Source organism: Electrophorus electricus, chromosome 8, assembly GCF_013358815.1.
Source record: "Electrophorus electricus isolate fEleEle1 chromosome 8, fEleEle1.pri, whole genome shotgun sequence".
NCBI classification, from domain to species: domain Eukaryota; kingdom Metazoa; phylum Chordata; class Actinopteri; order Gymnotiformes; family Gymnotidae; genus Electrophorus; species Electrophorus electricus.
In genome coordinates, this window is record NC_049542.1 from 17,707,069 (window position 1) to 17,720,299 (window position 13,231).

The 13,231-nt window shown below is 39.0% G+C and overlaps 1 protein-coding gene across 5 annotated transcripts in view; it reads left to right on the forward strand.

Annotated features, from left to right (window-relative positions):
* Positions 1–13,231, forward strand: part of csmd3b (CUB and Sushi multiple domains 3b) — a 313,558-nt gene that overhangs the window by 234,503 nt on the left and 65,824 nt on the right. For all 5 annotated transcript variants that reach the window (XM_027011676.2, XM_027011678.2, XM_035529342.1 and 2 more), the window contains 3 exons: positions 8,816–8,929; positions 9,626–9,721; positions 12,586–12,789. In XM_027011676.2, coding sequence (XP_026867477.2) covers positions 8,816–8,929; positions 9,626–9,721; positions 12,586–12,789 — 414 coding nt within the window. The remainder of the gene's footprint in view (positions 1–8,815; positions 8,930–9,625; positions 9,722–12,585; positions 12,790–13,231) is intronic.

Consider the following 13,231-nt stretch of genomic DNA (forward strand, 5'->3'; position numbering starts at 1 on the left):
GCTATAACATTTGTCTCATCTGCAGTCACCATTCAAAGTTAAATAGCTAAACTAGCATGTGTATAGAAAGTGTTTTTTACGAATAACGAATGCATAACCCCTTCTTCAGACCTCTGAGAAGGGGTTAGTTAGCTAAGGGCCAGTCCTCTCAATGAGCAGTTTTGTTTGGCTTGTACTGCTCTTGGACAGATATGCATCTTATAGCAACCAATTTTTTATTAGCCCTTCTCTGAATGGCAGTTAATCTTGTGTGTTTGTGTGTGCGAGCATATGGAGGTCAAATACAGGCGCGAAGAGGACATTTAGTGTAAGCTCTTCCACTGGCAGCAGTGTAAGAAATTAAGCATGACTGCTGTAATTGGTGCAGTGCTCGTCCCAAGCCACCATCTTCCATATTTAAACACACTGCTGTTTACCTCCAAACATATTTCAGTTGCACCAGTCTGGCTTAGGTTGTGAGGATTAACATAAGAAGTTGGTGTATTTAATAATAATTCCTGTTCAACTATGCCTCTGTACTAATGCAAATATAGCAACAGCAAAACTGTGAAACTGTAATAAATCTAGTGACCACAGGGTACTTCAGTGCATAACACCTTTCTATGCAGTAAACAGTGATTATTACATTGTGCTGAGGTAAAGCTCCCTGGAGCTGTATAGAAATGTTTAGTCTTTAGTAAATTAAATGCATGGCAAATTGCAATCAAGTTCATAGTTCTCTGTAGAACCCTTCTGGTCTGGTAAAAACATCCTAAATCACATATGGCTGCACTTTTTTATCCTCAGTGGTATGTCTACCAGTGGAACTGGCTCACTGGTCTTTATTGATGATGTGACTCCCCATGGCAACAGCAGGAAGAATTCTGAGGTGTAAAGAAACATCTTAATTGCTCGGATCCAACCAAATGCCTCAGAAACCACTGGATGTCACTTGACCTTGAAGCAGGACAATGACTTGGAAAAACATTAGTAAAGCAACTATAGGGTTTTAAAGGCCAGAAGTGGAATTTTTTCAGTGGAAAACTTCAAGGAGAATGCTTCTCTGGCCAAGTCAATTACCCAAGGCAGAGCCCACTGAGCATATATTTCACTTACTGAAGACAAAAGACCCTAAACAACTTATAAAATGTGTGCCTTATATGACCTGTAGCATCTGATAAGATGTGCAGGTCACAGTCATCCATTTCAAAAGATCAGCAACTAATTTTTAAGCACGATAATTTTATTCATCATTTTATCAATTTGTCCAATTAGCTGATTCTCAGAAATGGCCTGGGGCTAGGAATATAAAAACTTTGATTCCTAATTTTGTTCACCTAATATAGAGGTGTATATCTTCCAATTAAAGCAGCCATTTTGCACATTAACCTTATGGTAATTGTTTAATTTCAAACCCAGTTTGCTGGAGCCCAAACCAAAAATATATATGTCCCTGTCTGCTTATTTACAGAGTGCACTGTACACAGATGTTTTTCTACACACTTGTCAAACCTCAAGTGCTATTAGTGAATTTGCATTAGTGCAAAACTAATTAAAAATAATAATAATTTCTTTATTTTGCCATTTTGCAAGTGTGAGGGTGTTTTCATCAAGAATCTTAACAATACAGAAGTAGATATTACTTGAAAGAATTGAACATAAAATAGTCAACAATCATGCATTTCGTGTGGGTCCACTACATACATTTACAAAAGGCCACTTCAAAATGAGTGCCCATTAAATGCAAAAAGTGTGTCCCTAAACCTTAAAGTTTTCTTTTGAATATATTTTGACTGAGCCAACAGAATGTTTCATAGGTATTATCACTGTGCAACACACATTCATTTCAAGTGTATGATTCATGGGGTGTGGCACTAATTACTCAGTAAGGGGAGTCCACTGTCAGATTTCTTTGACACTGATGATTACGTGCTAAATGAAACCCATGGCCATTGTAATTTAGATGCAGCTTTACTCAATAACGCACATCTAGACATGGTAAATAAGCATTAATCCAATTGGCTACGGAGGATGGTATTGTCCATTATTAACACTGCAGCAGTGTTGTGCATTTCCACTTCTAGTTAACACCCACAGTAACTGCTCCCTCACTTTGAAAATAAATCAAACTTATCACCTTTCCTAGGATTTATATTTATGACTGTACTACTCTGAAGTTTGAAACAATGAAAGTTGTGCTACAATGTTCTGTTATTTTCAACCTACATGGCTTGATGTGAAAGGTCACTCACCTTAGAAAAAAGGAAATGAGTGCAATTTAACCCACCTAAAAGGACTGTGACCATACTCACATCTGTGAATAGTGAAGATCTTTTGAGGGAATTATATGTGGTGGAGGTAGCAGTGGTTTATATTTGGAATGGTATCACAGTAGAGGTAGTAGTAGAATAAGTACGAACAAGTTTAAACCTGACAGGAATAGCTACAGTTCTTTAGCACCATGTCCATCCTCACACTCTGTGACTGTGCTTCATTAGAGGAAAGATGGTACTGACCCCTCTCCACTAATGTGGTGGTGGACTTTACAGAAACACCATATGACATCTTATCAGCACAGACCTGTTCTGATGGTATATGTCATGGACAATATAAAAGTAGGCCAGGGAGACTGCTTTGAATGTTCACAAGCTGTCATGTAGTGACCTATTAATTATTCAAAACTGATCATGAGTGACTTGTTGTTAAGTATGAACCTCATAAGGAACAGTCAGTGCAATACACATAAATATAGATAAGAACCTCCTGTTCAAATGCTCTTGCCATGCATGTTACTGGACAATTTTAGTGTACTGCTTGGAATCTTTGGGTTAAGAACTCAGTTTAGCATGCATGTAGAATATGGATACATATGGTGAAGATACCCTTATGACCTTAAGTGTGCCCATTATGTCTGCAAGCATGCCCTGCTTGAGAAAGCATGCATATGTGGTGCAGGCTCTGTGTACAGGCATGTTCAAGTGTGCATGTGTGCATATGTCTATATGCTGGTGAATTATTTATGCTTTTTCACTGCCAGCCGAATGACCTAAAGGTGGCTCAGCCTCAGAGAAAGTGTGTTAGACCTCTCCCTCAGAGACTGGTTATAGAGGTTGAGGCAGAGTTCCAGGTTGGGCTACCAAGCAGACAGAGGTTAACTAAGGCTCAGGGGAAAGACCTGAACCTCCTGGTCTGAAGAGGGGAGAAGGCCATGGGGATAGAAGCACAAATCAAATGCCTGTGGACTAGGGTCATGCCAGCAGAACAAGCACTAATTTGAATTAAGAAAAAGAGTAAAAGAGAGAGGGAGAAGAGAAGAAAAAAGGAATAGGACAGGTGAGTGGTACTGCAAGAATACACATCAGAAAGATTGTGAACCAAAATATCTATAATGGGGCAAATCTCAGTGTCCTTGTTGTATATCATTATCTCACATTATTTTGTGTAATGCTGTTTGTTTCACTATTACTGAAGTGATTGGAATGTGCATAGGATTTGTACTAACCTTGTGAAATGTAAGAAAATGTAACAATATTAATGTCATGGCATGTAATGTAATTGTGCAATACATACTTGTTGGATGCAGACCGAGTTAAAAGTTGCTTCCATGAGGTATTTATAGTAAGCGTTCATGTGCAGCATCCAGAAAAGAATATACTGGCAACTTATCTGGAGAGATTCCCATGAGAAATGTGTGTGTGTGTGTGTGTGTGTGTGTGTGTGTGTGTGTGTGTGTGTGTGTGTGTGTGTGTGTGTGTGTGTGTGTGGTGTGTGTGTGTTTGTGGTTAAGAGTGTCAGTTGAAACAGTCAGTCCTAAGCATTTAAAACCACTGAAAAGCTGATCCTGCCATTAATCTTCGTGGAAACAGCACAGGCTGCCTCAGTAGAGGAACACAAAACCTTTCTTTTTCATATAATTCTTTTTACTGATATATGAAATTATAAACCCATTTGGCACTTTTGGAAATTACATATTCTTGTTCACTTACACAGTGCTTCATGTTACAGTTCAGGGAGTCCATTTGCAATACGAAACATTTGTTAAAGATTTACTCATTCCATGGAACAAGAAAAGGAATATAACTGAAAGAAAGTAATTATTGAAGTTGTCATGTGAAGCCCTGTGATAGCTTATGAGCTACAAAAGTATAGTAATATGAGCAAGGTTGGGAAAAGAATTAAATTAAAAGTAAAATTTAATAAATAAACTTTCAATGTCTACATTTATATATGGTTGGAAAATATATCACACAAATCAAACATTACTTGGATCTATATATGGTATAGCCATTCAGTATCACTAGAAGTAAACGAAGACAAGTCACTGATATTGCTGGGCAACAAAATTTTTTTGTTTTGTTTTTTTTGTTTCCCAAACTAAAATGGACGAACCTTATATGCTTTAGTACCGAACTCAAATATGTTTTTTAGAATTTTTCTATCATGTATGATTTTTAAGTGTGTAAATTGTATATTAATTATATATTACTTATTCATAAATAAGACTTATTGCATTTCAAATGTGTATATATGTACTTCTTTTGCCTATATTTGACCTGAGAAACATCCGTCTTCAGTGTCCAGCAGTAGTTTAACAATACAGAGCAGATCCATTTTTCTTGGTACCTTTTTTCCACAAAGCATAATGACCTGCAAGTATCCCAGAAAAATACTATGGGTGATAGGAAATTCTGAAAACATATTTTGATTAAGTATGCAAAAATACATAATAAACATGTATTTTTTGCAGGAAGAAAAATCACTGTTGACCAGTGTATTAAACAGAAGTACCAAATGGAAGGATTGAATGTTTAAAACCTTACTCTTCAGTTGCACATCTTCTAGGATATATTAACTAACATTGTGCTTTATTCATATCAGACCAGATGCTTCTTAACAGGGCCAAACAGGGCAAGTGCATTATAAAAGGCGTAAGTGGACCAACTGACACACACTTTCCAGATGTGGCAAGCAAATAGAAGACCCATCCGACCCATCACCTGCTCTCACCCCAGCCAGGACCTGACCAGTCAGTTGGCATAAAGTGGTCTATCCAAGGCTGGTTGTACCTGTAACCTTGGCATTCTTCAGCAGGCTATACTCAATTCTTCTGAGTCTAATATCAAGCCAGGCTGCAATTGATCCTCCACACAGTCACTCAAAGAGCATAGATAAAGAACCAACTCCCCTGAATTTTGCTCACAGATATGTTAGTCTTTTCCCTGGATTTTATGAATGATGCAGTCAGTGGTTATAATATCCAGATAAGAATCTGCTGCCAGGTTATTTAATACTGAATTGCATTAAGCCAGTCTTATACAGTCCTATTATAAATACGTGTTGAAAACCTAAGACTGAGATATGTAAAATACAGGGGAAAGGGTTCTGTTTCAGTCATAATTGCATTGCTACTGTGTTTACACTATAGAGGTTCATATGGTTTTAAAGACATTCTTTGGAATATCACATTATTATCTTTGTGATAAGGTTGGATAGTCAGACATATTGTTATGTCTTAGTACATTTTCACATTTCATCCTTGCTCCTTTCATGCATCAGATTTGTCCCCTCTCTACCTCCACCAAGTTGCCCCGTCATCTAGCTGAACTGTCAGATGTATGATGGCATGTTTCCCTCTTCTTCCTGACTTTTTCCCTCTGCTGCTGTTAAACAGGATAAAATGACTCTGCAGTCCTACAGTCATTTTATCCTTTCATGTAACAGCATGAAAGGATCCAGCCATCCTTGCAACAAGAGGGTCAAGAGAGTAAAACAAAGAGTCAGTGAGGAAGGGAAATGCCTTTTTCACACCAGTATGAATGCTGAAAAAGCGGAGGAAATATGAATTAATCACAGTCTACATTTCCAGAGGATCCAGTGAGCGTCTGTCAGACTGTGCAATGGGGTGCATGGAAGAGAGCAATCTTGCACAGCAGTTGGAGTTGAGACTGTAGTGGGGCAAGGGAGTAGAAGGGGTAAAGCAAGATGTTAAGCTCTAGTAGGAAGCAGACACATATGGAGACCTACACTGTGCACCTACACCGGTTCAGGAAATGGGCTCTCAGTGAGATAGTGTCACACATTATGGACCAGCATGTCAGCACAGCTGTCCACTTTCTGGCCAGTAGCTGAAAAGCTATGAAATTTGTGCATACCTTGTGAAAAACAAAGTAGCTTAAGAGGGTTTTCAAAATACGCAAAACTTTATGAATGTACTTCAACATGTTTGAGGGCAGGTTACATAATATGCTTTGTTTCAGTTTAAAAGGCTTTGTGCTGTCATACTTCCCTTCTCCACTGAAAATATTTTATAGTCAGTGACTAAGCTGAAAATGTCTGAAAAATCTCCCCAGTATTTTAATGTTTTTTTCCCAATGTTTGTGCAGTTGTAACTGCTATGTGTCAGGTTGTTATACAAACCACTGCTCTGGAGATCCACGCACTTGCTAACACTTATCATGATCACATAGCATGGTCTTTGTCAAGTGAGCCTGGCTTCTAATAGCGTACTCTTTGAAAGCAAGACACTGGAGGAAAAAATTAATGACATGAGAGAGCTTAGGGTGGAATGTGCCTGAACTGGGAATCGGCCTGTCCTGGCCTCTGAGTAATCCGTGGAGTCGTGCAGTTAAATAGGCTCTCCCTGTTGTCTGTAAATGGACGTTGATCTCTGACAATAAGTCGGGCTTGCTCTTCTGCCGACATGGGCTGAACGGCCAAGGAATTCCAGTTGAACCAGACATGCACCACTCAGTGCTGGGGCCTCCTCACAGTTCACAGTGCACAGGCAGGACCCCTGGTGAAAACTTCATGCTGTCTTGATCTTGCTTTTGTTGGTTCTGTGGGTATAAATGAATGCTCACACTTTTGACAATAAGTTTCATATGTACCCTTGACGAATGACACTAGTTTTAAAACTTGTCTTAAAACATTTGGTCTCTTGGACATACTCTAGTGTTGTCAGAGTCTAGGTCTAAAACTTTAGTTAATATAAAGCTTAAATGTTCTATTACTCAAAATTGGCATATTTTTACCCATCCTTCTTTAAGATTGAATTGGTTAAAGCATCAGATTTGCTCAATATAATTTGATTTTGGTTTAGAATTGGCTATAGAGTCCCCCTATCATATGCCTCCCTTGTAACTGTGTAAAAGATTGAAACTGAAATGGCACAAATATATTCTCTGACACTGACTTGTAATTGTGCTGGCATCACTAGGATCTCGAAGGTGGCCGAGTTCATGGAAAATCCATTAAGGCCTCAGGACCTCTCTTATTGTCCTTACCAAATATATGTGGGGGGGTTGGGGGAGCTCTGTGAGTACACTCTCCAGAGTTCTTCACTTTCCAGCTGGCTCAACTGGTGGGTAAAACCAGCATCAATAACTGCCTGGTTTGTACACTCCCACATGTCCCTGCTCCCCAAATAGTAGATGTTATCCATTAGGACACTATGTGCACAGGTAGTGCACATATCCACACTCTGAAAGTACCCTTCACCTTCTTCTATGAATAACTCTTCTATGAGCTTTTTTCATTTGTGTGTGTGTGTGTGTGTGTGTGTGTGTGTGTGTGTGTGTGTGTGTGTGTGTGTGTGTGTGTGTGTGTGTGTGTGTGTGTCTGTTTGTGTTTGTGTGTATGTGATCACTCTCTATTTACACAGTGGAAGATGTTGCAACATCTGTTCAACAGAATGCAAAGTGACAGATTCTTGTACACTTTCTGATGTTAATTATCTTGCAGTTGTTAGTAATTAAGGTGCTGTTACCACACAAATAATAACTTCTGTCTATAGGATTATATTGGTACTATCCATCAATTAACTCAAATTAGTGAAATGTGATATATTGTGTTTCTAGTTCAGCACAAGTCAATGTGCATAAGACCAGCAGATATAACCGATACAGATATTTTTCCCCAATTCCCATATAATTTGCTCAGAGTACCATATAATTTGCTTGGTTTGTGCATGAGTTCCAAACCAGCATTTGCAAGCCCACCACAGTGTAGACTGCCCTGAGTGCATGCAGGGCTCCATCTTAAACCCCTGCTGCCTCACTCACATATTCAATAAGTACCTAGCACATGTGTGAACGCAGCACTTCGGCAATGGCTCACTGCTAACACACAGTGGATAAGTATATATGGGAATACACGATTTAAGGTTAAGGTTTAATAAATGTGTAATATTGAAAACATATAAACCTTGCTTTTCTGGTAGGCCTTTGCTAAATTACTTAAATAACATCAATGACCAGAACTGATTTTGACCACTCTTAATCAAGTAACAGTCTTGAGAGCTCTTAAATATATTTTTCCTTTAATTTCATCATCACATCTGTAACAATACCAAATTTCACCATGGCATCTTCAGCACTGGACATTCAACAAATTCCTTACATTCTGTATTTTCATCTTAGGAAACAGTTCCACCAACGTTTGGTAAAGCAGAACTTGGAGATATGTGTAGTACAAATAATCTGTAATACTACTGAGTAGGATGGTAATGATTTTCTCTCACTTGGTTATGGTGCGATCAAAGTGTTTACAGAAGGGCCCTGGTTCAGCATGCTAGCTCTCTTAAAGTCACAATCGCACAATAAAAAGGTATTTCACTGAGGCAATTAAGAGGATTTTAATAAAATTGTGTTTATTATGTTTTAATATAGAATAATGATTTAATAATAGTTGTTAACATATTGTAAAATAGAAGGCAAATGATCAGTATAAAATTGCATATACAACTCCTTTTTAAGAGAGAAAGTCTTGGAGAGCATATGTAAGCCTTTTTACCACACGGTTTTAACCTTATTCGTATGTTTTTGTATGTGTATTGCAGTTCTGTTCGGCCAGTTTGTCCTGTTTCAGACATCACTGAACGATGTGGTCGACATCTACGATGGGCCAACACAGCAGTCTTCTCTGCTGTCTTCCCTCTCTGGCTCCCACTCAGGTAAAGCTAACTCACAGGAACCATCAGACATTCGCTTGCTCTTTTCACATTGGAACAAGTTTAATGCCAGTGACATCTCTCTGGCTGAAATGTCATCATTGCCACTCAAAAGCATTTGAAGGTTTCAAAAGATCCACAATGACTGCTTTTCTAAATCTGTAAAGTTTCTGATGGCATTTGTTTTACCTGCCCTGCCACAGAACCTAATAAGATGTAAGTATCTTGTTGCCGTGCTCTGGGTCACAGTGAAGAAGTTATGCCTGGGTGATGTTATGGCAGGGTGAGACTAAGCGGAAATGGCTTATTTTCTCTGTCCTTTTCTTCTCAGTGGCTTAACAAATGAAAAGCAGTTAGTTCCATTGATTGAAACAATAGTACTTCAGGGCAGATCAATGAGACAGACAATGTTTATCTAAGCTTTTTTGTCTGCTTAATATACTTTGCAAATACAGAATTCTATGAGGGGGAAAAAAGTGCCAAGAAAAGACTAAAGACAGTCTAGCGAAAGTGGTGATCAAATCTATTGGTTTCAGGCTACACTAGGACCACTGTTTAGTGCAACATAAGACCTCTGGGGGCTGAGGGACACCACACCTCCAAGGGCAGAGGTCTCATAATGATCTTATAATGATCTCATAATGATGTCATAATGCTACTGCCTTTGACCTGGGTTTGTTTTCCTTTTCTCTCTTCTAGGGGAGTCATTGCCCTTGAGTACTGGAAACCAGATAACTATCAAGTTTACGACAGTTGGACCAGAAACTGCCAAAGGCTTTCACTTTGTGTACCAAGGTCAGTATAACTTTTCAAAAATAAACAGCATATTACTATTTACATATGGCAAAGAACCAAGTCAGTGTGGCTTGCCCTTTTTGACACGTGTAAAACATTCTTCGTGTAAATGCCAAAGAAGCATACTTCAGGACAGCCACTTGGCTCTTCTCCATAACCAAGAGTCTGTAGCTGTATTTCCGCATAATCACAGCACAGAAAGCCCTAAACAACAAACAGCTGGCATTACTGCAGCACACATGGAATTGTCATTTTAAAACTGCTAGATTTTTAAGCTGCTGTGTAGATTTAATACAAATTATGTTACTTTATACAAAGTGACTGCAAAATCAATTGGTTTGCATTTACTGCTATTAATTTCTATGTGTGTTTACCTAATTGAGTTTTGTTTTTTCATGTTTTTTTCTATTGCACTAATTACATTTTGTTTGATATTTATAGTATGGTATGTTGTGCTATGTGTAGAACAGTAGAAGTGAATGGAGGAGATTTTAGGCCTTACTGTAATGTGGAGTGAATGGGAGGTGGACACATAAGCTGAAAAAACCAAGATTTATTAGGGACAAATCCATATTCAGAGTTATAGTCACGGTCCAGGATCACAGACCCAACACAGAGAGTATGGGAACACATAGTTTAAAGCAAAACACAAAAAGCAAAAGGATAAATAGAGAGGCTAACACAGAAAAACCCAGAATACTGGCTACGTACAAAAAATACAGGCAGCGTGAAAACACAGAGGCTAGAAAACAGCTACATATAGCAAACACTGAGGCATGGATTAACAATGACCAGCAAAGAAGGACAGAAAACACAGGGTATATGTTCACAAGGTAATGAAGCCTAACAATGAACAGGTGATGCAAATGAGAAAGCCAAAACCAAAACAAGGAATGGAGAAAATGAAACAATGACACAAGACAGGGATACCGTTGAGACAGGGATGCTGGGAGGGGCCAACCATAACAGTTACACTTCCTTTATGTGCAGTTGTTTGAGAAACTATCAATATAATCTTCTTTAAATTTTACAGCTAAGTGGAATTCCAGAATTATTAATAAAGTATTTTAAAATGTCAGTGCCTTATTTTAGAATAACCCAGCTGCCAGTAAGTGGCAAAATTGATTCCATTTGGTACAAAGTGGTGTGCTGTTTACTGTGTGGTATAGATTTACCATGAGTCATTGTGTAAGTTTGAAACATTGCTTGTCTTGAAACATATCATTGTTCAGGACAGGACAGCTTTCCCAGAAACAGTCATACATTTGGAGTCTACGGAACCTAGGAGCTCTGTAAGGGTTTCATCCGCTAACTGTTGATGATGACTATACTAATAATTAAAAAGCATTACATAGTATTGTTGAAAGTGTGAAAGTGGGATTTTTTTTCTGCTATGCTTGGCAACCATTTCAGATCTGCTTATTAACCTAAACATGATCAAGCTTCATTGTAAATCAGTGTCTGAGTATGATTTGAATTTAATTCCAGTCATATATAATTCCAGTTCCACATCCAGTTTAAGGGAGACAGACTTTCCCCCTTAAATCTTTCGTCCTAACTCTCTTCAAAGACCCACACAAGTTTTTTATCATGGAGACAGCATGACCTGAAGCACTTCAGTACTTCTGCATGCTTTAGCCTTCTTTGGGTTTCTTCTTTCACCTCTCTGATGTGCTCTGGAATGCTTTTAACCATTACTCTCTGGTCACCAGTGACTCAGCTGGTGGTGTGGCTAGAGAATAAGCACCACTCAAAGTGCTAATCTATCCCTTATTTAATGAATGGCCAAACAAACACATTTTAATGTTTTTAATGGACCTGTGATTCTGGAAGCGTGAATGAGTCCATCTGTTACTCAAGTTCCGTTTACAAGGTTTAAATGACAAACTGATTGATTTAGTGGAAGAATTATCCATTATAACTGGCCATTGTGAAAGATGGACTATGCACTATTAATTGCACTGCTTCAGCAAATTCAACCAGCCAGTATGGACCTGGTGTGGGAGTCACAGGTTAACATTTTCTAAAAAGAATTTCAGCAAAGCTGAAACTTCCCACTCACTGTTTAAATGTTTTCAAATATGTTCAAATGCAGTATTTTTGTGAAGAATAATTTAAAAGCATGTTTGAATTATTTACATTTAGGCATTTTTCATAAGTGTATCATATTTACTGCTTCAGTGTTTCAAAAAACTTTTATTTATCAGGCTTGACTATCCAAAGGCAGTGTTTTAATAGAGCTATACAGAATAGTTAGTTTCATGTAGTTATTGCACCTTGCAGAGGTCCCAGCTCCAGTAAGTGTTATTCTCACCATAGCTAAAAAGGATTTCTGTCTGAAAACATTAGGCCATAGTAGAAGCAAGGAGCTAGAATGCAGGCTGGCCTCTTATCATCCATATCGAGCTCTAGGTCAGTGTTTGCCAACCCAGTGTGGGAACCCCACATTTTCTCTCTATCCCAGCTCCCAAAACATGTGAACCCAGCCATCAGAAATACTGAATGTCTGCTAGAGTTGTACTTGGATAGAGCAAAAATGTCACCTGTCTGTATCCACCCCTCTGCACATGAGGACTGACTAGTGAAATTATGCTTTTGCCATCTTATTATTAAACTTATAAACTTTAACCACAACATCTAGATACTAGTTAGAAGGCTCCTCTCATTTATTCTGTTGACAAGTGTCTATAACACAATCACTTAATATAATCATATTGAGGACTATAAGTCTAATGAGAACATATTGAACTCTCTTAGTACTTCTTTCACTACACAACTGACTTACACTATTTCCACAGTACTGAAATTAGGTTCTAAGGGTATTTAGATGAGTGATAATGTTCTTCTTATGCTGTTCTTCACAGCTGTGCCACGTACCAGCGCAACACAGTGCAGCTCTGTGCCCGAGCCACGCTTCGGCCGTCGAATCGGCAACGACTTCGCCGTTGGCTCCAGCGTGACGTTCGAGTGCAGCCCCGGCTACATGCTGCACGGCTCCTCTGCCATTCGCTGTGAGACCGTGCCAGACGCTCTGGCCCAGTGGAATGACACCCTGCCCACCTGTGTAGGTTAGTCTCGCACCATTCATGCACCTCCCAACAGTCGTGCCACATGAGAAGAGACTGACAAGAAAGTTCATTATAGCATGACGAAGAGAGAACAGGAGCCCTCAAAAGAGACATTTTGGCAGCTGGGGGTTGCCAGTTTCTTTCTCAGAGGTGAAGTGGTTTAATTAGCTGAGCTGCGTGAGTTAGCAGACAGAAGCAGGCTGAGGGTGGGCACGATGGGAGTAAAGGGGTATGGGATTTGAGAACACCACAATCCTTTAATGCAGACAGGCACAGGCATGGTGCTTTCCTGAGCCATGCACTCAGGCAGGTCTAAAGAGCACAGTGTCAGAAGGGCAAAGCCTGACAAATGGGCAAATGTAGACAAAATGCTATTTTTTCTCTTTTTCTTTCTCTTCCCATTTTCTTTTCCCTCACTCACTGTCTCTGACTTGTTGTTTAT